This window comes from Carcharodon carcharias, chromosome 4 (genome assembly GCF_017639515.1).
Source record: "Carcharodon carcharias isolate sCarCar2 chromosome 4, sCarCar2.pri, whole genome shotgun sequence".
NCBI classification, from domain to species: Eukaryota; Metazoa; Chordata; class Chondrichthyes; order Lamniformes; family Lamnidae; genus Carcharodon; species Carcharodon carcharias.
The window spans coordinates 144,444,674-144,469,875 of record NC_054470.1 but is presented as its reverse complement, the minus strand read 5'-3'; the positions used below and the strand labels follow the sequence as shown (position 1 = coordinate 144,469,875).

Here is a 25,202-nt window from a genome sequence, read left to right as displayed (position 1 = left end):
CACAATTATTCTGGGGTCCCTGGTTAGCAAGTCCTGAATTGCATCTTGAGCATCCCAAGCGCTTTCTCAATGACCCACTTGTTGGTCAAATAGCTGATGGTACACCGCTCTTGGGCTTCATGGAATTTCTCACGGTTATCATCAGTCAAGTTTGGAGGGAATATCCTTTGTTTCCTAGCAGCCACCCCTTAAGTTTGGTTGCAGGTCCAAAGAGGTCAGGGAAATTATATTGCATTACAATAAAAGCAGCTCACAAGAAATCCAACACACAGCTGCATAAACCTTTCCTTGTGGTTGCACAACAGCTGAACTTTGAATGAATACAATCCCTTGCGACTTACACATACTCCCGGCTGATCTGGGGGCTGGACAGGTATTCGTGTGTATGTAGTTGATGGCACTATGCACCTGTGAAACGCTGATCAGGCACAGACCCAAAGACATGCTCATTCTGTCTACTTCCATTGCAAGGAAAGTTGATATAATTGCCTGGAAAACATGTCATCAGTGATGGGTCTTATGTGCAGCTGACTGGGAGATCTGGTAGCCTCCTGCAGGAATCCAGAGGCAAAAAAGTTGAGGACGGTGGTCATTTTAATTGCCACTGGTAATGTGTAACCCATGAGATCCCAATTAAGGTATTTTTCTAGGAGGCTGCAGTTGTCTTCCACTATAATCCAAGCCTTTGGAAGCACTGCTCTTCTGACAGATGAACAAAGTTTATTCTCTGCCTTTTCACCCAGTTAAGCAGGTAATGCCTTCTATGGACCTTGATCCCTCTACTGCTGACCTATCTACTGACCACCAACAGGTCACTCCACAGCAGTCTGTTCCTGCAACATGCACAAATTAGCCTCTCACTAAACCCTTTTCCAATGCAAGAAAGCAGCTGCGGGCACTGTGTATTTATCACTGTCATATACCCGTCTTTTAATGAACCCCATAAATTGTTATTCAGTCTGCTTGTCTTGGTTTTAATGGTGAGTTTCTGGAGCTCTGGGAAATCCATGTACGTGCTGTTAAGTTTAAATGCTGGTTAAACTATTGAAGAAATATACTAATTTAAATATTCTCATCATGAATCCGCTTCTCTGGAGGTGGTCACACATAGCGAATATGCCCTAAAGCCAGGAGTTGGCACAATAGAGCTGGATTCTGGAATGTGCTAACATTTTTCGTTACTCAAACATGTATTTCAATGTTAAAATTTACCCAGATATCAAAACTTGAATGCAGTTCAAAGAACTGCCACAAGGCTGACCCCTAGTGCCTAAGATATGAGGAAACAGAAAAAAGCATTGGTTTTTCCACCACAAAACTGGTGACCGGGACATGATCTTATGGAGGTATACAAAACAGAAAATAGCATAGAAAAAGTGAATCCAAAAGAAAAGTCAAACGATACTATAAGCATAAGCCAAAACACAATTTCAAGTAACATTTAAGACTAATGTCAATAAGTGTTTCTTCACAATGATCAACATTGGAGTATAGGGGTGAAACCTTGATTAAGAAACAGTTGCTGCTGTAGGGTGCAAGAGCTATGATTCTTTCCCATGCTTATCTTGTCAAACATTGTAGTCATCTGGCATGGAAACCAGAAATTCCAAATGATGAAAAGATAAACTAGTACCACACATCAAACATTTTGTTATAGACTATGACTTAAAAAAGAAATTCACAAGAATCTGCAATCAAGTGGGAACTTTTATTTACACAAAAACTTCAAACGGCAGCTGTTCCACCAGCAAATTTCTTGTGACATTTTTTTTTAGATAGCTTTCCTGTCACATGTGCTTTCGTATTGTAGGCAAACAGAAAACCAATTTAGTGTACAAATTTCATATACACAAACACTGATGCTATATTCATGCTTACTGTACTCAAAAGAGTTTCTATAATAGGAGCTGGTACAATTCGATGGTTGTCTGCCAACAATCGTACAGACTAATTTACATTTTCATTTCTTCCATTGTTGGATGGCATAAAAACATAAGGATGGGAGTGTGAAAATACCAAATATTGTTCTCAACTTCAATGCACACATAAAAACATAGCAGTGATATCTGAAGATACCGAGGCATGATGTAAAAGAATTGTGGCATATCAGCCATGAAATGCAATGGAATGAATAAACTGCCATTTATAAAGTATCTCTTACATCCTCAGGTCTTCCCAAAGCACTTTACAGTCACTGATGTACTGTAGAAGTAGTCACTGTTGTAACATAGGTAAACACAGTCATCAATGTGTGCACAGCAAGATGCCACAATGAGATAACTGACCAATCAATTTTGGTCACACTGGTTATTGGTGAGGACACCAGGAGAGCATTCCAGCTCTTTTTTAATAGTTCCACAGGAACTTTTATGTCTACCTGAATAGGCACATGGGACTTCTGACAAAGCAGTATTACATTGAGGTGTCAGCCTAGATTATGTGCTCTAGTCCTAGAGCCGAGCTTCAACTTAATACTTCAGAGGCATGAGTGTTACCACTGAGCCAAGGCATGCATTACAGCAGCTAAATTTACCGAAAAAGCAGCAGGCAGTTGTACTATTTTGTGAAGGATAAATCTACATTGGTTACGTATTTAATGGCTACATTAATAAAATGAGATAATCTTTGGAAATATCTGGAGATTGAAATAGTTTGTCAAATTCTGAGGTAACTTCATTAGAATGCAAACACCCAGGTGCACTTCTTACTACTGCAGAGAGCAAAAGCTGCAGATACTGGAAACCAAATGAAAACAGGAAAACTGTAAACACCGAGACCAGGCAGAATCTATGGAAATGTTATGGATACTACTAGTTCATTTGTAACATCACCTAATGGGACACTTTTTCTGAAATATATTATGAATTGGTGTGCAATGAAATAATGCGCTTTTGTTTTAATGGCAAAAATCAACATGAAATCACTTGGATAAGGATCTCAGTCCATTGGCAGTACATAGGCAATAACAGTGATATAATTAAACTGCTATAACTTTTTGTTTAAATGAAAGGTGTAACTTTATGGTTCGCATTAAGCAGTGATTTATGTTAAACTATTTGGGCTGAGGCAACCTCAAATATCATATTGCCTTTAGCTATTAAAAACTTTTTAGCTGTCGCTGAAGAGGATTGGAAAATTTACAACTAAAACTGGCAGATGCATATTTTAAAGCAAACACACCTGATTTGTAATAATCACCGATAAACCTTTTATGGGTTCAGTCACAAAGCAGTAACCTATGTCAACTAAATGCAATGTAATACTTGGGGCTGTTAAAAAAGCAAGTTATTTCCCTGGTTGTCAAGCCCTCAGAGAAGTGAAAGCCAGCTTAGAGTTGTACGAGAATTAAAAAATCCAATCTAGAACAGAGCATCAAAAAATAGTTGAATGTTGAACACATCAACAGTAATTTTTTTTCCTCTTTGAGTTTCCCCAAGGTTTCATTTTCAGGTTTGATAATGCAATAATGTGTTCCTTAGTCCATTTGGTGGGTGACCAAACTAAGAGCGAGAACTCACTATGCCAGTTAGTTTAGAAGTGTATACAAGAGATAGTTCTGTAGTAAACCATTTGGTTTAATAGCATTTTGTGCTAATGTATGCTTTTAAAAAATATATAAAATATTGCAGCCTATTTTTAATGGTAACTACAACTTTATACTCTTCATCCAATTTATGAAGATCTTTTATAACCAACTTGTGTATTAACCAGATACCAAGAATAGATCATATTCATGGAATATCATTCACAAAATCTTTGGATTATTGCTATATACAGTACCTTGTGTTTTGCTCATAATGGTATCTACTTATGTTAATACCTGATAGGCAAATATGTCTCAAGTGAATTAAATTTCTGCTATTGAGGGCCCTTTACTGGAAAGTAAGAATGAGTGGGTCATCTTTTTGCCAAGTTTTGCAATAGGAGAGCTGCATTATTTGTGATGGTCTTCACACAGGATATTCCTTTTAAAAAAAACTACTAGAATCAAATAAAGACAGAGAAACATATACTTCTAATAAAATGATCATACTGTGTGAAGCAAATAGAAAGTACAATTTTAATCATACAGAATTCTCCCAGAAAGAATATCTCAAGTTGCAATGAAGAATTGAGCAGGTAGCAAAACAAGGTATACAATAAAAAAATAACTGAATTTTAACCCAAATAATGATGGTGCTGTGGCCTAGTCATTTACTAGTATCTAAAATGTGACAGAACTCAGTGCTGCTAGTTTATTTCAATCAAATATTAATTTTAAATTAATTCTTGTGATGCGATCAATTATGTTAAGGCCAGCATTTATTGTCTATACTTTGCTTCCCCAAGGTGCTGGTGGTGGAACAACTTGTTGAACCATTGCAGTTTTCTTTGTAGCAGTTTGATATAACAGAGAGGCTTGCAAGTCAAGAGTGCATGACATTATTCTGGGACTGGAATCACATATAGGCCAGACCAGATAAAGATCCAGTTTTCTTTCCCTGAAAGGATATTAGTGAACCTGTTGGGTTTTTACAAAAATCCTACAATTTTATGGACACTAACTTTTTTTCCCCAGGTTTGATTTTTTTTAAAATATAAAATTGAGTTAAAATGATAGGATTTGAATTTATATTCTCTGGATTATTAGTTTAGGTTTCTGGATTACTAGCCACTAGAATCGCACACTCTCAATCAATGTTGCTGCTAAGCTGCCCAGCCCAAAAAGCTACCATGAGGGCCTTGTTCTATTAGTAAGAATGCATCTCCACGATCACAGAAAATAATTTAAAGGGACCATATACTGAAAAAAGGGCCATGCACAACTAAATTTTAAAGGGAACATTGCTTCCAATAAGGAAGTAAATTGAATGACGAACCTACATTAAATAAAATGAGTATTTACAGGCATAATTTTGGTTGGATTCAGTGTGTAAATCTAAAGTACATTTCCCAGGTTGAAAGAACATCTGTCTTAAGTAACCAATTTAGTATAGACCCTAAGGTGACCAATTAACAGTGGTTTTACTGCAACATATATTTTATTGTACCAAGCAACAGCCACCCACATATGCAAGAGAAAGGAAATATGCCGCTGTATTCAAATCAATAGAAGTGATTTATTAAAAAGAAAGGCTACAAGTCCTTGGCATGCAATACTGTACTAACTAAACAACAAATTTAAGTATACAATTCTTTAGAAAGGCTTCAGACAATTGCTGCTGGCTATGGATGGTTATCCATGTGCCACAGATTACCTGATTACATATTTATGTTTGATGTGCCAACTTTAGGACTATGAATCTGGATTATAAATGTTCAAACGCTCTCCCAGAATTTTGACTTAATTGACTTTAAAGTCTTCCCCATGACAAGTCAAATTTTGATACTGAAACTCAGCATACACATAATGTTGGATTTATCATCCTTCATACTCTTCATGGACTAAGTCACCTTAATTTACTAATCCCATCTCAGATCTACAACTATTTGGATGGGATTTCACCTTTGCATGGTCACACTGCACAAGGTACTTTATTAATAATTACTAAAATAGTCACCTTGATTTGAGGGCAAGAGTGCCTTGTATAAAGTTTGGGAAACAATTGCTTTGTTTAATTTTACCCAATGACTGTAGCTCTCCAGCAGTAGTCTGACATTGGTCAATGCCAACTTCAGCTAGTATTGAATAATTCATAAACTGCCCAGATGAGTTGCAGCAAACCACATCTGTCCATAGCTTTTGAAAGAAGGATCGGGGTGCTAACCATTATTCAATCTTGCTAGTAATGCCTACAAAACTTTACTATTACTTCTGTCTTTCTGTATTAGTGTGGAATAGAGACTGATAAATAACTTATATAATTTTGTCTATAGAGATCAATTTGTAATGACAAACAATTAAATCAATTCAAGGCCAATTCAGATTTATGACAATTTTGATTTCAAGTCTGGCAACAAATCCAATAATATGACCATACCTCATTCAAGCTTATGATGTCAGTAAAACAGTCACATTCACTGGGGAAGATGTTATTAGAAAAATCAAGGAAGATGAAAGGACCAATTTTATTCGCTTAGGACAGAACTGTATACAATGTAGCAGCTATTCTTCTCCTTCTTGAGTTGTCTGCCCAAAGGCAGGTCCATGATGACTATTAGCCAGCAATGCCCAAATCCCACGAAGCAATTTTTAAAAAAAATTATTTGTGGAGCCACAGGCAAGTGGCGCGATTTTGTCTCGACAGATAGGGCAAGGAGGCAGGCCCCAAATCTACCTCAGCCAGAACAGGGATCGAACCCAGCGATGTAGGCATTATCTGATCCACATGCCATCTGTCTAGCCAACTGAGTTAACTGGCACCCCCTGAGCAGCTATTACAACTAAATGTTAAAAGTGTAACAAGCAAACATGTCTCACTATAGATGGTCAGAGATGAGCTTAACATTTGGTTTTTGGCGCTTCATTCTATAAACTGAATTTCAATATTACGTGATAAATTTAATTATTTTATTTGCATCTGCTGTAAATGTGCTTCACATATATAAATTTAGATGCAAAATTGAACTTGCCGTTCAAAGGAAGCATTGCTTAAAACGGATAGCAGATGATATATCAAAAGACTTGTATCAGAAAAATATGGATAGAACTACATTTTGCACTTTTTGACCAGATTATGATACGTCTTAAACAGAATTGTTCAAAGATGCTATAACAATTTGTACTCTAAATGACAAAATCCAATAGGATTATTGAAAGCTTGAAATGAATTCCTTATTAGCATGTCCTTAGTAAACTGGATTAAAATTTATAGGCTGAGGACTATTTAATCATGTGCAGCACTTCTATCAATTACTTACAAATAAAATGTAAACTTACACATTCTTCCTGAACTCATAGCCTTTAATTGGTCCACAAGAACATATGTTGTTCTGCAATAAATATACAAGGTAAAATATGACAACAAAAAGGGAAAAGCTGCTTGGCACTTTACATTTTCTTGTTATTTTTTCCTATACCAAATATTGAAATTCAACATAATGGGAGGGGGGATAGTGCAATCAGCTTTTATAGACTATTGATTATTAAAACATGTCTAAATAGTTTTAAAGAAATTCAAAAGTATCCACTGCCTTATCTTTTCATTTATCAGCATCTCTAAAATGTTAAAATCGGAAAAGAAATGTTACAATAGCTAATGGAGAATATTTTAATCAGACTACCCTTTATCATATGGATTTCTTAATAGACTTTTCTTCTACTTACTACTTAATATCATCAATCATCTGGTAAAGTCCTTTGTGCTGTTTTGGTAAATGAAAAGTTGTATATAACTGCAAGGCATTGTTTAATGCACTTCAATACCAGTAATCAAGATTTTAAACATTTCATTTGTAATGTTGTGACTGTCTTTCTAAAATGAAAATCAGAATTCAGTAGCAGATTATATTGTAGAGAAGTTTTGATGCTGCGACATCAAACATAAAAAAAAATCAACACCCAGCAAATGATGATTCATTCACTAGATCTCAGAGTGTTATGTAAGAATTGGGGACCATAATCTTTTCACTTAATGCAGTCACAGTTGATGTGCTTTATAAACACATGCTTCCAGTACTCAGACAGCCAGAGTATCAGAGTTCTGCAGTACTGCAGGGCTTTTTGGACAATACAAAAACAATATTTTTTTTTGATAAAAAATCACCCACCTAATGTCTCACATCAAGTATTAAGTCAAACTCTCTTACAGCAACAGCCACAATTTCAAAGAAATTTGTTCCCTTAAAAGTCTGAAATATTTAACCTTTACTGTAATATACAGTAGTTACATTTAAATTCCAACTGCAAAGACTTCTTCACAGTGAAAATTGCTGGATTGTCCAACAGAAGGATAAACACATCTCATTTTAACTTACGGCTCAGTTTCTGTTAGGAATCTGTCAATATAATTTTTTGTTGCTCAAACTAGATTGCTTACCATCATCAGCTCAAAATTTACAATTATTTAAAAGTCAATCCTCTTGCTATATTCAAAAACACGATGGGATTAGAACTGATATGCACTTGGGGAGTAAAGAAAAGAAAGGATTCCCATTCCCATTTCTCAATGTTTACATAACTATGTTTCTGCAATGAAGAAACAGAGTCCAGTTACTGCATGATGGGAAAAACTGAGAGGCAACAAAAATGGTGAGATTCAAGTTAAACTGTACATTAGCCAGACTGGCATTTTGTAGAGTAATTCCAAAGATTTATGCTGCATTTCTAGTCCTTTGCTAAATTTTGACTGCACTTAAAATTCAGATGAGCTGTAATTTCACAGCAAATGCAAATTTATAAGTGGAAATGGGGATTTAAGACCATCAAAGTTTAATCCTATTCATAGTTATACCATTACTTCTGGCCTGCTGGTTTACCAACCAATTAGGGCAAATTATCTTTTGTTGATAACCTCCAGTAATCCCAAAGTTTCATCAAAGAACAGTGATAAATGACCTATGGTATTAGAAATGTGACATCATTCCTGCTTTTAGTTTTCAAATTGTTAAGACATTTATTCACCCTGAGAACCAGAGGAAGCATTTGAAATGAGCAGGTTGATCTGTGCTCTGTATTTTAGCGATATGCTGTTTCCACAATGGTTTAAAGTTTTCCTTTTGTTCTAATCCCAAAGAAGTGGCTTTGATTTTAGTTTCAAATCTAGAAGAGTATTTTGAAGTCCAGCTTTATTATGCTAGTCACTTATGCGACTGTCAGGTACTGATGATAGAAAAGACCAAAAAGACTTGTGGAAAACAGGCAAGCTGCAATCCACCAGATTAGAAAAGAGAGCAGACCTCGGAAGAGTAATGGAGTGAAAACACTCTGCAGACCATCCAGTGCAATTGTAATTTGCGTAGCTGTTAGCTTCTTGTTTTCATTAGCTGCAAGGGTAGCTGAGATGTCAGAATTGGAGGTTTCAGCAATCTCCGTAGGAGACACATAGGAAGATTCTGAGAGGATACCCCAGGAATGGTTACCTATTTCAAGAAGGATAAATGAAACACCAATTTGTTAATCACTTTCTTAAGCTCGATTTTTAGATTTTTACTATACCTATGAAAAAGGACATTTCAACAATAAAAAGGAAGGGGTATTTCCCTAGCAATGCAAAACAAAAGCATGGTGCAATGCAAACCTGGAATACAAAAAGGTTTTCTTTTCTCCAACTTTTTCACTCCAAAATTAAACATTTCTAAGCCAACTCATCATAGATTAAAACAAAAAAACTGCGGATGCTGGAAATCCAAAACAAAAACAGAATTACCTGGAAAAACTCAGCAGGTCTGGCAGCATCGGCGGAGAAGAAAAGAGTTGACGTTTCGAGTCCTCATGACCCTTCGACAGAACTTGAGTTCGAGTCCAGGAAAGAGCTGAAATATATTTATATTTCAGCTCTTTCCTGGACTCGAATTCAAGTTCTGTCGAAGGGTCATGAGGACTCGAAACGTCAACTCTTTTCTTCTCCGCCGATGCTGCCAGACCTGCTGAGTTTTTCCAGGTAATTCTGTCATCATAGATTAAAACTGTCAATTCTGACAGATGGGTTTAAGATTCAACTATGTTACTATTTTGTTGAAAAAGGAGACTACTACTCCATTGGCATCCAATACTCCAACAATCAGTCAGTCATATGTTTGGGTTTAAAATCTATATAGGATTAAATAGGAATTACAACATGGAAACATTTAGCCCAAACAATCCTGCATTCAAGCAGCAGCTCAAATTGCACATGCCCACTTTTTTTCCCATATCGCTTTAGTCTCTTTCCCTGCAATCATCCATCTAACGTATTCTTAAAAGTTTATATATTTTCTGTTTCAACTACAAACTGCAACCCCTCTCCCTTTGTGACCACTGCCTCTTTCTCCTCTAAGGCCAGCGCTGCCCTACTTCAGTTAGTATTGCCCCTGCTGCTCCCACTGTTCCATGTGCTGTTGGTGCTGTACCCTACCTCTCTACATGTTCTTTCATGCCGCACCCCTTTCCCATGCACAGCTGCTGCTCGCCCCCTTTCCCATGCACCATTGCCACGGGCCCCCTTCCCCATGCACTGTTGCTGCTGGCCCCCCTTACCCATGCACCGTTGCCACTAGCTCCCTTTTCCCATGCACTGTTGCTGCTGGCCCCCTTTTCCCATGCACCATTGCCGCTGGCCCCCTTTCCCCATGCACCGTTGCCGTTGGCCCCCTTTTCCTATGCACCATTGCTGTTGGCCCCCCTTTTCTCATGCACCATTGCCACTGGCCCCCTTTTCCCATGCACTGTTGTCGCTGGCCCTCCTTTCCCATGCTTTGCTGCTGCTGCCACCCCTCTCTCTCTATTGTTGCTGCCATCCCCACCTCTGTGTGTTGCTGACAATGGCCTCACTCCATGTGCTTTTGTCACTATCTCCTTTCACATTCGCTCTGGCCTCTGTCCCCTTTCCCTGTGAGCTGTAGCCACAACATTCCCTCTATGCTTGTCCAGTTCTCCCTTTTCTTACAAAAATAAAATGGTTGCATTGATCTTTTTTCTTTAAATTGTAAAATGAACCTGGAAAAATATAAACTATATAGGTGTTGTCCAAGAGAGAACAGAATTCTTCAAAATCACAAATAAAATTTCACTGGTTCCTGGATTCATTGAGGTTAATAAAATATGCAATAAAGCTTGTACTAGAAGTGCATTTTACAATCAGTCTCAGGAGTTGAACTGTGTTACTTGCACTTCACTGAATCAAATGTCATTCAGAAAGACAGTGAAAATTATGAACTGGAAAACAAACTTCCAAGAACAAGCATTATTGCAGTCACAAGAAATTGGACATGAAACCAGCCAACAGAGGGCACTCTCATTCTCAGGAGCAATGGAACATTCTTAAAAAGTCTTGCCCAATATTTCTTTTACGTTTATTCTAAAGGTAGAGCTAATCCTTTTAACATTGCTCATTTAAAAAAAAAGGAATAGTTGCAACTGTTTTGCACGCAACTTTTAAAGATTTATACTGCTTGCTTCAAACAGAACACATTTTAACTGGACAGAATAGCCTATGGCAGAAACGTTTAGGTAGATATAGGTTGTTCTTTTTTTTGGTTCTTCTGCTCCTTCTGCTCCCCAATTTTCATTTATCTTGGAAGGTGCCAATTTAATGAATTTAATGTGGTATGGATGCTGGTAGCCCTTCAGCAGCATGCTAAAAGGGAAATAATTTACATGTAAGCCAACATAATGATTGTCGGCAGGCTATTTACCATGGAGGCATCACAGGCAAGCTCAAAACAAAAATATGATGGCCATACACACATGCTTTCCAACAGGGATCACTAGGTTGTGAACATAAGCATAAATGTTTTTGGGTTGTTCCTTCTGAGTGGCACTGAGGCCAGTTGCAGTCCATTAACCACTGCACTGGTTGAGATCAGAAATCAAACCTGGGACAGCCTGGTCTGTTTTGACTAAACAATGAAACCAAGTGCTGTTTTTACCTGCTAAAGCAGCAAAGGAACAGAAATCATGAGAACTATAACGCAGCAGTATTTTACACAGATTAATGCAAGGAAAATATAAATTGAGTAGAAAATGAACTGATAAGTTGCACTCACCCAGAGTTTTTAAAAGCAGTGTTATATGAAGAAGCATAATCACAGGTGCCACGTACTGAAGTGCAATCACACAAAGGTAGTAGAAAACCCGGGCAACCTTCAAGCAGAGAAAAAACAGAATTATCTTATCTGCCTCAATAGGCTGCTTGCTTTAAAAACATAAAATAACCCTGAGACAACAGTTTCTCAAATTCTATGGATTAAAGTGAAATTATGCAGCCAGAGCGTGTTTTACTAAAATGTTATTAGGCATATTTACAATTTACATATTTCAACAAACTCCCTTTATTTCAGATGAGATGGTAAAGCAAGGTATCGTATGCTTTCTCAGATAGACATTAAAGATCCCATGACATTACTTCAAAGAAAAGCAGGGGAGTTATCCACAATATCCTGGCCAATATTTATCCCTCAATCTGTTTTTGTGTGAAATTGATTATCTCATTATTATCAAATTGCTGTTTGTGGTTGCTTGCTGTACACAAATTGACTGCTGAGTTTTCTACATTAGAACAGTCAGGACACTTCATAAGTACTTCATTGGTTATAAGGTGTTTAAGGGAAGCCCTGAGATTCTGAAAGGCACTTTATAAATGCAAGTCTTTCTTTTTTTCCTGATATGGCTCACTTCCTTACCTGACCCAGCACCTATATATTTGTTAATTAATACATACGTTCAAATCAATGCAACAATAGAATACCCACTTTTTACCCTCTAAGTTCAATTCTAATACAATATCTAGTTATTTTCAAATGCCATGTCCAGGCTTCTCCCTACTATATCACAATTCTCAAATACCATCAGACTCTTTTTATCCACCCTATTCTTTTCTGCAACTTCTAGCTATTCATTCACATTAAGATTTTTAGTATTTTGCATTCCACATTTCTGCCATTATGCTCTCACCATTTTTTGCAGATCCTTTGTACTGATTCGCCCTGCCTCCTTCTTCATCTGTTCCACACCTTTCTGTGCCAAGTTAAGGTACGCTTGTAGATGTTGGCGAATTAAGGCCAGTCGCAGAACACAAAGCAGGATAACAATCCACAGCCGCAATGAGTCATATGTAGTCTCGGACATTCTGCAAATAATTTAATAATATTATTTGTGAAACAAAAGACTTAAAAAAAATTCAGGACTGGAATCAGATCGAATTACTCTAGTTAAATATACTCTGGGCATTCCTATAGTTTTCTGAAACTTATATAAGAAATATCTAATTAACTTTCTATACTTAAACCTATACATTTCAATTTTTCAGCAGTTACTTCTTCCTCTCTCTTTTAAATAAATCAATTGACAAGAGTTAAATGTTTTGATTGAAGTCTATTCCTAATAAGTACTCTGTCATTTAGAAACATTTGCAGCTGGGTCAAACGGACCTCATGGGCTTGATCTGGTTCTAGCAACCACTTAAAAGTTCACGCTTTAAGTTTATGTCAAACATATGATTAATGGCTTCAACCTCTTGAAGGTTCAGAACTCTGTCTTGACTAGATTTACAAATTTCTATTCATGAAGATTGATGTGAAGAATTAATTCAACACATCTGCAATTTCCAAACCTCCCACACCATTCTGCCCTACTTATCCCAAACTGTTATCCACTTTGGTTAAAGTTCCAACTGCATTCTATATAGATAAAATAAATTATTTTGATTGCATGTGAAGCTAAATTTGTATCTGTACAAACTTTTCAGCTGTATTTAAAATGTAACGAGTGAGAAATGTTTGTAAAATAATGTAGGAGTCTATTTCTCGACTGTAACCACTAAATTACAATAACTCATCAAGGTTGAATTCACTGCCTCCCTGTTTAAGTGGGAGGAAATTAAATAAATCTTCAGCTGAGTTTACACTGTGCTTGCAACATGCAAATAATTTACTCTAAAATTCTCAGCATAATCAGCAGATAGTTAACCAGCCTGACCTTAGCATTAATGCTCATACATCTGAATACTAAATCATGTCAGAGCTACAGATGAGGAGATTTGCATCACACTGATTTAAATGTTGAATGTTAAATTCTTTTGGTTTCTATTGAGTAGAAAAGCTCAAGAAATATGACCTAGTAATGAAAACTGTCCCAGCCATCCCAATGTGGGGCAAATCCCAGAAGGTTACATTCTAAAAAGTGAACTGAATGGAATTTGTTATGCAAGTAGGGTTCTTCATCAAACAGTTATACTTACAAAGGAATACTTTCTTTACCAATTGGTGGATTCATGATATAGTCCTTTGTAATAGGCTTCACCCAGAGGAGTACTATAATTAGTGGTGACAGGAAGTTTATATGAAACAGAGTCCTACAAGTCAGAAAACCCAAAAAATACATGGTTAACCAGATATTTTGTTAACATAAAACATTTTGATCAGCCAAGATTCATTTGATAGATATTACACTGCTGCTTAATTGTGGCTGATAAAGAATGACCTTTTATTTATAAAAAAAAAAGATTTAACAAATTGGGCATCCCAGGATGCTGTGTGATTTTAAAACACATTTGTGTTGGAACGTTTAACTCTCTTACATCACTGTAAGGTTATAACATTCATGGAGGGATTTCCTCCAAATCACAAAATTGTTACGGTGTAGAAGGAGGCCATTCGGCCCATCGTGTCTGCATTGGCTTTCTGAGCATTTTAACTTAGTGCCAATCTCCTGCCTTTTCCCCGTAACCCTGCAGAGTTTCTATTTAAATAATCATCCCATGCCCTTTTGAATGCCTCAATTGAACCTGCCTCCACCACACTTCCAGGCAGTGCATTCCAAACCCTAACCACTTGCTGTGTGAAAAAGTTTTTTCTCACCTTGCATTTGCTTCTTTTGCAAAACACTTGAATGGAGTAGGGTCTGCAATTTTTGCCCTTAAAATTACATTTTGTACCATTCCTTCCTTCATTCAGCCTGAGAGATGAGAGTGGTACCACCAAGCTGAGTCAGAGGGCCATGGCTTCAAGGCCAGTCGAGACTTGAGCACACAATGCAAGTTGATGCTAAAAGGCAGTGTTGAGGAGTGCTGCCCCATCAAGGGAAGGTGTTATTTTTTGGATGAGACATTAAACTGAGGCAACGCCTGCCCTCTAAGGAGCATGTAAACAATGTCATAGTACTATTCAAAAGCCCTCAACTGACACCAATAAACCAGATGCTGTTGTCACATATCTCACTGTTGTTTGTGGGACCTAGCTGTGTGCAAATGAGGTGCTATGTTTGCCTACATTACAAAAGAAACTATACTTCAAAAGTACTTTGTCAACTGTGGAATTTCCTTAGGGCATCCAGGAGGTCATGAAAACCACAATATAAATGCATATTCTTCTTTCTTTCTGTCTTTTATCTTGGTACAGGATATGGATATCGTAGAATCATTGTGCACAGAAAGAAGCCACTTGGCCTACTGTCTCTGTGCCAGCTCTTTAAAAGAGTTCTCCAACTTGTCCTATTCTCCTGCTCTATCCCCACGATCATGAAAATTTCTCCTTTTCAAGCTGAAATCATAATTGCTCCACTATTAGTGGCTGTGCCTTCAGTTGCCTGGGCCCCAGACTCTGGAATTCCCTCTGCACACCTCTCTGCCTCTCTATCTCACTTTCTTCCTTTAAGACACTTCTTAAAATCTACCTCTTTGACCAAACTTTTAGACATCTGATCTCATATCTCTTTATGTGGCTCAGAGTCATACCTGTTTTATGATGTTCCAGTGAAATGCCTTGGAACATTTCATTATTCAGTAATTGTTCTACATGCTTTGAAAGTGACTGTAGAATCTGTTTCCAACATGCATTAACACAGTGCATTCCAGATTATAACTTGTTGCATAAAAAGAAACTTCCTCACATCTTTCTCATGCCCCCAGATTCTTGCCAATTATCATAAATCTGAGTTCTTTGGTTACCAATCTTTCTGCCAGTAGAAACAGTTTCTTGCCATCTACTCTGTCAAAACTCCTCAATTTTGAACAATGCCATCAAATCTCCCCTTAAACTTCTAAGCTCTACGAAACATCACAGTTTCACTAGACTCACCACAAAACTGAAGTCCCTCATCTCAGTCTCACCAAGGTTTTAACATCCTGAGCAAAAACAAAAATACCTGGAAAAACTCAGCAGGTCTGGCAGCATCTGTGGAGAGGAGCACAGTTAACGTTTCGAGTCCGAATGGCCAGGGTTATTCGGACTCGAAACGTTAACTGTGCTCCTCTCCACAGATGCTGCCAGAGCTGCTGAGTTTTTCCAGGTATTTTTGTTTTTGTTTTGGATTTCCAGCATCCGCAGTTTTTTTGCTTTTAACATCCTGAAGTTTGGTGCCAGATTTGGAGAACTGAGGCCTAATCAATAATCTATCAAGGTTTAAAAAACGTTCCTTACTTTTATAGTCAATGCTTCTGTTTATAAAGCCAAGGATCCTGTATCCTGTATTTAAAAAAATGCAGCCTTATCAGCTTGTCCTGCCGCCTTCAAAGTTTTGTGTATATGAAGTCTCAGGTCTCTCTGTTCCTAGTTATTCTTTAAAATTGTACCATTTGATTTATATTGCCTCTCCAGATTTTTCCTCCCAAAATGCATCATTTCACACTCCTCGCATTGAATTTCATGCCCATTTCACCAATCCACATCCTTCTGAAGTCTGTTACTACCTTCCTAAGTGTTTATGGCATTTTCAAGTTCTGTGCTATCTTCTGACTTTGAAATTATGCCCCCATACCCAAGTCCAGGTCATCAGTATATATCAAAGAGAGCAGCGCTCCTGGTGGACAGCATGGTTACACTTCCCTCCAGCCTGATAAACAAACATTCACCACTACTCTCTGCTTTTGGTCTCATAGCCAGTTTCATACATATGTTGCCAATGCCTCGTTAACCCCATGGGCTTCAATACTGTTAACAAGACTATTTTGTAACACGTTATGCCTAATAAAAGTCCATACGCATAAAATCAATGGCACAATATCATCAGCCCTCTCCATGACTTTACTGAACAGTTAAATCAAGTTTTTCGAATACAATTTTACCTTAAGCAAATCCATGTTGACGGTCATTTATTAACCCATATTCTTCCAAGTGACAATTGATTTTGTTCTGGCTCATGGCCTCCAGAAATTTTCTCACCACCTTTTTAGGCTGACTGGTGTGTAGTTACCTGGATTATCTCTCTCCTCCTTTTCTGAGCAGAGGTGTAGCATTCGCAACTCTTCAGTACCACTCCCAAATCAAAGATGAATTGAAAGATTGAAAGAATCAGGCCTAATCACCTGGTGCTTGACCTTAGCCTGATGCAGCAACCAAGCTCTTGCTCTCCACTAAGCTCATTCCCAAACCAAACTCACTCTTTAGGTCAGTGGCACTCTGGCTGGTGCTCTCACAGTTGGAAAGCATGGAAGGGTTCAATGTGATTTTTCTGATGGGGGACTAATGACAGAATGTTTAATAAGATGGGCTAGTCTTCACTTAAACTAAACTTTTACCAAAGTGAGAAAGATTTAAACTAGTGAGGCATGGAAAGAGCAAATCAGCTGGAAATGGGATAGAACTAAGCGTAAGTTTAGTGAGAGATCAAAAACATCTGCAATAGTTCATTCAAGAGGGATACAGGGACATACTTACAGGAAAAGATAGTTGACGAAAGAAAAATATATTTGACTGCGTAAAGGAATAGAAATAAAATTTGGGAGCTGAGGTCACTAATTATAATGAATGGACACGGATATTGTGTTCTTGCTCAAAATTTGGCCATGAACTAAATACTTCCATCAGTACCATTTTCAGGAACGAGAGGAGAAACAAGGAGGCCTTACACATAAAGGCCATCATTACAATAGAAAGGAGGCTTTGAGCAATTGTAGGCAGAGTCTGTCCGGGTTGAGTTTGGAAACAATCATATTGGCACTACATTCTCAACCAATTAGCAGGAAAGAAATTCAGGATGAGGCAATTTAGAGAGGCATGGAATAACGATTGTTCTAATTACGGAAACTCAATAGCCCAGATTCTGCAGTTCTGTTGATGGCAAAACTACCAGTGTTCGCTGTCATTACTCAATGAAACTGACAACTGCTGGTGTTTGCACATCTGGAGTTAAACCAGGAAATCCAGAAGCTGTCATCATTGATTCTACTTTTTCTACAGGTCTCTACCACTTCCACAAATGTTAAACACCTCACAGATGAAAAACAACAAGAAATCAACGATAATCATCTCGGTGCCAGGACATTGCTGCACAATTTCCTTAGGGTAGTGTCGTAGGCCCAACCATCTTCAGCTCCTTCATCAATGACCTTCCTTGTTCGCTGATGACTGCACAACGTTCAGCACCATTTGTGACTCCTCAAAGCAGTCTGTGTTTACATGTGGCAAGACCTAGGCAGCATTCAGGTTTGGGCTGATAAGTGCCAAGTAACATTTATGCTACACAAGTGCCAGGCAATAACTATATCCAACGAGAGAGAATTTAACCATCTCCCCTTGACATTCAACGGCATTGCCATCGCTGAATCCCAACTATCAACATCCTGAGGTTACCACTGAACAGTTACTTAACTGGACTAGCCATATAAATACCGTGGGTGGAACTGTCCATGCCAACTTGCCAACTGGTGTTGGGCATGTTTGGTGGCTTGATTGGACAGTATGGCAAGAAGGACAAGAATCAGTTTCACTATGTCACGAAACCAGTTTGCGATTGTCCGCTCCGCCCGCCGATGACGGTCTGTGTTTTCTACCATCGGACTTCGGGAACCTTATTGTAATACACCTGCGTATCATTATAATTATCAGCCCCCCCGTCCCCCCATCATAGTCCGGAGCACTCGCCCAGGTCGCCTGTTGGACTTCAAGGTTGAGGCGCGTTTGGAGGAGCAGGTGGGCAGGGGCTACCCTGTGGCTGAGGCATGTTGGGGGATGGGACAAGGGTTGCCCTGCGGTTGAAGTGGCTTGGGGTGGGGGCAAGGGTGTTGAAGGTAGTGCACAAGTACATGCAGGCATGGATGGTGAGAGAAGTGGCCATATATTTGGGAAACTTTGTATAAAGTGGTCATTCTTCTGCAACTGAGACAGTTCAGGCGCAGCCACATTGCTATGACTGGACTCAGGCCTCTAGCTTCCCTGCCCACTCAAGCAATGCAGAGGCATGAAAGTGTCACCAAGTGCTCCAGAGCTTTTCACCCCTCGGGCACAGACTGCAAACTAATGAGCATTTTAGTCGACTGCAGAACAGTTGGATGATTGAGCATGTTGTACAATTTCCTTGCTAAAGCTGGCCGTGGAGCAGTCACTGCTGGAGGTGCTCACAGCTCCTTGCAATGTCATCATCCCGGTTTGGACCAGTCTCCTCCGTGGTTCAAGTTAACGGTACAGCCTTGTAGCACAGGTTAGGAGAATGTCTGTGCCTGAGCTGAGAGAACAACATGCAGTTCAATGGGCAAAGTTGCCACAAATCAGTTGGGTGGAGTGGGGCAGAGGTGGGTGGGGTTTCGAGCAGCCATGCAGTGCACTAATCTCTGGCCACCCAAGTGATGACCAGCACTCTCTGGAAAACATTAAGGGACCTTCAGACTTAACCAAGTACACCCATGCTAACCCATGCGTCTCTCTCTTTCATCCTGCACGAAGAGTACATCAGGGTCATAGAGCCTGGTGAACTAACAGTATGCCTCGTGGCTTACAGAGAACGAAGACAACTGAGAAGAGAGCGACTGAGGTGCCTGGCTTCACTGAGTGGGAAGCAGCACCCTCAGGAAAAAGGGGCCACTGGGGCTCCCCCACATGCCACCAAAGAGCCACAGAAAGCCGTCGCTGGTCGGCGCCTAGCTAGACACAGGATCTATAGACGTTGCCTTTCATTTCTGCAGTTACTGAGAACCAGTGTCGCCGAAAACTGCACATGTCTCAGGAACTGGTCGGTCAAATCTGCCAGCTACTGCAGGATGTGGCGTCACAGGGAAACGGAGGGCATCCATTGCCAGTGGCTGTGAAAGTGACAGCAGCACTCAATTTCTATGCAAATGGTTCCTTTCAGGGCTCCTCAGGTCACCTCTGTGGTATATCACAAGCCTCCACCCACAAATGCTTCATGAAGGCACACAACTTGGTGCATTTCGCCTGGCACCAGGGCAGCCAGAATGCAAGAATGATTGGGTTTGCCCCAGTCTCGGGTTTCCCACAGGCGCAGGGTGCCATCGACTGTGCTCACGTGGTGCTCAGATCTCCATACCAACATGTGGTCAGCTGTGTCAACCGCAAGAGAATCCATTCGCTAAATGTGCAGCTGGTGTGTGACCACCACAAATGTATCCTGCAGGTCTGCGCACAGTTTCCAGGGAGTGTGCACGACTCCTATGTTCTCAGCTGGTCACAGGCCCCTGAAGGACCTGGGGTCCACAGAAGCTGCAGGGATGGCTCGTTGGGGGCTACCCGCAGAGGATGCGGCTGATGGCACCCATGTGGCGGCCTTAGACTGCAGCAGAGCAAAGCTGCAACTTGCAACTTGGTGCAGCAGACCTGGGATGCTGAAAATTAGGTTCCGGTGCCTGGGCCGGTCTGGTAGAGTACTGCAGTACAGTCCACAGAGGATGTCACGCAACATTGTCGTCTGCTGCACCCTTTACAACCTGGCGCTGCAACGGGGAGAGGAGCTAGCAGAGGAGGAGATGGAGGAACTGAAGCTCTTCTCCAATGAGGACGACGCCAATGGGGATGAGGGTGAGGATGTCCTCGAAGGTGACAATGATGGGGATGAGGCCCCTGAACTGGACAGACGAGGCAAGTGTGCTCGTGAGGCCCTCATAGCTGCTAGCTTTGTGGAGAATGATGACGACATGCAGTGAGACGACACCACAGATCCTCACATTGCACCAAGAACATTTATGGCAATGCATTTACCCTCAGTGATAATGCTCCTGTCATGGAGATGCAGTGGGGGCCCTAATAATCATTTGGTTGCAGGAGGATGATGACCATATGCAGTGAGGACACTCCATAGATCTTCACATAGCCCCCGAGAACGTCTGACTCCTGTCTGGCCGAGGGCAGCTCGCTTACGCTCTGTGATCAGGGTCATATCATAGAGAAGCAGCCATGAAACTTTAGAAGCATCTGATCCTTTATCCACCTTCAGCACCTGACCCCTTCAGGAGCGCAGCATCACTGGTCACAGATGCTGAAGAGATGGGGGCCAGTCCCACCTTAAAGATGCTGAGAACACACAGGCAGAATGATGGAACTCCGTGATGCCCGCCCATGACATTCTGGCAAAAATGGCAAGTGCCGTCAAGGTGCAGGCATCAGTAATGTGCCCAGGAAGTGTGAGGCAGGACCATCACTTTGGTCTGAAGGCTGCACAGAGCACGATAAAGAGACCCTGGGCTGAGACATCTGCCTTTATCTTGTGCAGAAAGGTTTCACATCTGAATGACAAGAACACTGCTCATCAGAACAAGGAGCCATAGCCTGGGAGACATCCTTGGGTGTTTATTGACAATAGTGAACAGTATATACAAGTGATTAACACCCTTGCCCAGGCTGTGCAGCTACATCTTCTTAACTTTCCTAACACTGCCACTACATCTTTGTTCTCCCCGGCCATCCACAGCGGAGGCGGAGGCAGCCTGCTGACTGCTATGTCCTGTCTGTGATGACCTTGGACAGCATCCTCTGGAAGGCCAAGACTTGGAGGGCCTCAACCTGCTTTCGGCGTTCTGCTGTGTGGCAGTGGAACCCTCCTCAGTCTGTGGAGCTAGAGCTGCTGAGGTCACAGGAAGAGGGGGTTCAGATGGGCTGGAGTCTCCAGGAGTCACCTTCATGGATGGCCTCGGGGATGCAGATCCTCCTCCTTATGGGTGCCCAAGGGCCCCTGGCTCAGTCCTTGAGGAGAAAGCGTAGCTGGAATGAGATCGAGCTGCCCCGCACCCCTCTCACATACACTGTTGGAGGCCAACTATGACGTCAGCAATGGAGTTGAGCTCACGCAGCAGTACAGGACTCAATGTCCTGGACCAAAGTCTCCATGGTGGCTGCCATCCTATCAGTGTTGACCTCGGTGCGTTGGCATGTCAGCACTATCAGAGCGCTGAAGGTGGATAGATTCCTCCATTGTGCCTTGCAATCTGAGGAGTGCAGCGGACATCCCTTCCTATGCTCCTGAGCTTGCCTTTGCAGCTCCAGCAACTGTGACATGATCGAGTCCAGAGGCTTGTCAGCTGACTCGTACTCAGCAAATTTTTGGCCTCCAGCAGTCCTCCGAGTGCCGGTCATCTGGGAAGTCCTGGCCGCCGACTGCTGCGGATCAGACAGTGCGACGTGCTCACCAGATTGTGATCCTGAGGCTATTCTAAAGCTAGGCAACAGAATCACAGAATTGTTACGGTGTAGAAGGAGACCATTCTGCCCATCATGTCTGCACCGGCTCTCTGAGCATTTTAATTTAGTGTCAATCTCCTGCCTTTTCCCCGTAACCCTGCACAGTATTTAAATAAAAACAATTCTCCAATACCTTCTTGAATGCCTCAATTGAACCTATCTCCACACACTTCCAGGCAGTGCGTTCCAAACCCTAACTACTCGCTGTGTGAAAAAGTTTTTTCTAACCTCTCATTTGCAAAACACTTTAAAATTGATTCTCAATCCATTTACGAGCGGGAATATTTTCTCCCTATCGACTCTGTCCAGGCCCCTTATGATTTTGAAAACTTCTACCAAGTCTCCTCAGCCTTCTCCTATCAAAAGAAAATAGTCCCAACTTCTCCAACCTTTCCTAATAACTGAAGTCTCTCATCCCTGGAACCATTCTTGTGAACTTTCTCTGCACTGTCTCCAATGCGTTCACATCCTTCCTATAGTGTGGCACTAGAAGGATGTGGCAGTCAGCAGAAAAAACATCAATAAATTTTACAGTCACTACCAAAAAGGTAGCTAAAGAGAGGGTGGAATCACTTTGGAGATAAAGGGTGTTACCTATACTAGAGAGTGAGGGAATAGTAGAAATGCTTAATTAGGATTTTGCTTCAGTGTCTACAAAGGAATGTGAAAGTTTAACTGGAGGAATACAAAATACTTGGAGGATGTGCAGGGGTTAATGGGGCTAAAATGTAAAAGTCACTAGCTCAGATCGTAGGCACATTTTACCCTTATTCAAGGAAGGGGAAGAAGATCTGCCAGAAAACTGTGGGCCCATCCTTATGTTACAAGTAAACTCCTCAAGTCCATAATACAGTTCATAAAGGATAGGTAACGTGGATTTAAGCAGAAAGTTGTGTTTTACTATTGGATATTTTGAAAAAAACATTTCCCTCTGACTCCATGAAGCACCATGGAACATTTTTCCCATTTTTTTCTTCTTTTTTTGTCTCTCACCAGAGATTACATGACTACAGGGCAGGGAGGTAGAATTCCAATTGTGTGCCCAACCTCCCACTGTCCAATGTTGGTAGCAAACTCTTCAGCCTTACTTTTCGGAACAATCTCTAAATCTGTCTGCTTTACTGCTTCCTTCCCACCTCCCCCCCACCCCACCCCAGGTTTTAAAGGCTACTGTAATAATACTCTGCTACTGCTCGGTGAAGTGCCTTGGAGTATTTTCTCAGTTAATGGTGCTGTATAACTCCAAATAGTAGCTCTTATATGATCATATCACATATCCTCTCACATGTTCAATTTTAGCTTTGCAATTCATGCTGCAAATCATCATATGTCAAAAAGTAGCCTTTATTTTTATAGACTGTTATGAATACGCAATTTCCACAGTCCCTATGGTTATCACTGAAATGTTTTCACCACAACACAACTGGTTCTGGAATTTTACACCCATTCATAGGTAAGGGATGGAAAAGGCTAGCCTGTCATTACTTATTGTATCACAAACTATTTTAATGCAGTTTTTAGAGGGAGCAGTAATAATTATCACCCATTGTTCTACCCAATTACATATTTTACCCACTGCATTTAATAATTTGAATTACTTCTTCAAAAACCACACCCCTTTTATTTTGAATTTGAATACAATCTCCAGGTATCTCTATTTTCCGCTGGCTTCCTCAACGATTTACAGTGCTGCATTAATTTCTCTCAAATCTCTCAACATGCTGGGATTAACACCATTTATTGCTAGGAATTTATTTGTATTGTGCCTTTTAGGACAATCTGGAACTTTTAACTCAATAATATCAAAGTCCTTGGTTTTACAATGGCTAGCTCCATTGAGGAACTGAACAGGTACATTTTTCACTTGTGAATACTTGGCGGTAGTAAATCATTCAGAATATGAACTATTCCATGTTTGTGTTGAGTTTCAAGCCTGTTTATGTACTTTAGAGTTTTCACCTCCTCTGGCTGCTCTCTTTATTGTGTTAAGCTTCTTTTCTTATGTTTTTGTTCTAAAGCAAGCGGTCCTCCTGTTCCTGTTGCCCTCCATCCCTCAACCAAAACTGTCAGAGTAACTGGTCATTCAGCTCAATGGTTGTTAGTGGGGCCTTGCATTGCACAAATTGTCTGCCATATGCCAACATAAGCAAGGATTAGTTCAATGACTTCAAAAATACTGATTAGTTCAAAAGTAAGTTATTGGGGCGTCCTGAAAATGTGAAAAATGATATGGAATGAACTCACATTTACTTCCTCCAGATGAACCATGTTTTTTTCATTAAGTGCATAAATATTCTGGCATACACATGAACTGTGGACTGTACAATGTTTGCAATGCACCTCATGCACATTAGCATGCATCACTTTGATATCACAAATGCTGAACTTCGTCACTGCATTTATAATACGCAACATACTTTTCTTATTTATTTCTAAGCAAAATACAATCACAAATGTCTCACATTGAAGACCTTTCTTGGTCCAGGCTAAGGATCAGAAGGAAAATAGTAGCAATTATGAGACTGAAACATGAACAAGTTGGTACTTAAAGAGTACCAACTGTGTGCAAATACCAATTGCCTTCTGGAATTAAATTTCTTCATGGGTAAAGTATTGAACGTGGCAAACTCAAATCCGCTCAGTAGCTATAAATGAAAAGATTTGCTTCATGCTCAGTAAAAGTGCATGCTAATATTGTTCCATTACTAGAAAGTCTGCAAGTCAGCAAACAGATTAAGAAAATAATGTGTATTGGCTACGTAGACACTCATTGTAAAATTGACAAAAAGTTGTGTATGAAGGGGGGTAAGGGAAACAGCTAACATAAATTACTGAAAACATCATTTGAAAATGGAGGCATGTCAACACTCATTTCCACTGGAATAAATCATCAATTGACAGCATCATCCTAAATCAAAATAACATTTTTTTTCCCTTTCTCTTCAAAAAAGTAGAGGGCAAGGAAGAGAACAAATTTTATTCATACAGCACTGTCTTGACTGCAGGGCACATCAAAGCACTGCACAGCCAACGTAATATTTCTGAAGTTCAGATACTGTCATGATATAGTGAAATGCAGCAGTTATTTGCACATAGCAATGAAACGAATGATGACATAATCTGTTTTGATATTAATTGAGGGATAAACATTGGCCAGGACATTTTGAGAACTGCTCTGCCTAGGTCATCTTCAAATAATTACAGAATCACAGGATTTTAACGGCACAGAAGGAGGCCATTCG

General features: G+C 40.1%; 1 protein-coding gene across 11 annotated transcripts in view; it reads right to left on the bottom strand.

The window, feature by feature from the left end:
- Positions 1 to 5,079: 5,079 nt before the first annotated feature.
- The window catches only part of tmem161b (transmembrane protein 161B), a 116,226-nt gene continuing 96,103 nt past the window's right edge, over positions 5,080 to 25,202 (bottom strand). For 9 of the 11 annotated variants that reach the window (XM_041185896.1, XM_041185898.1, XM_041185903.1 and 6 more), the window contains 4 exons: positions 13,797 to 13,910; positions 12,512 to 12,686; positions 11,605 to 11,701; positions 5,080 to 9,000 (listed from right to left, as the gene is read on the bottom strand). In XM_041185896.1, coding sequence (XP_041041830.1) covers positions 8,723 to 9,000; positions 11,605 to 11,701; positions 12,512 to 12,686; positions 13,797 to 13,910 — 664 coding nt within the window. In that variant the 3' untranslated portion in view covers positions 5,080 to 8,722. The remainder of the gene's footprint in view (positions 9,001 to 11,604; positions 11,702 to 12,511; positions 12,687 to 13,796; positions 13,911 to 25,202) is intronic. The other 2 variants (XM_041185897.1, XM_041185900.1) reach the window with 2 other exon arrangements.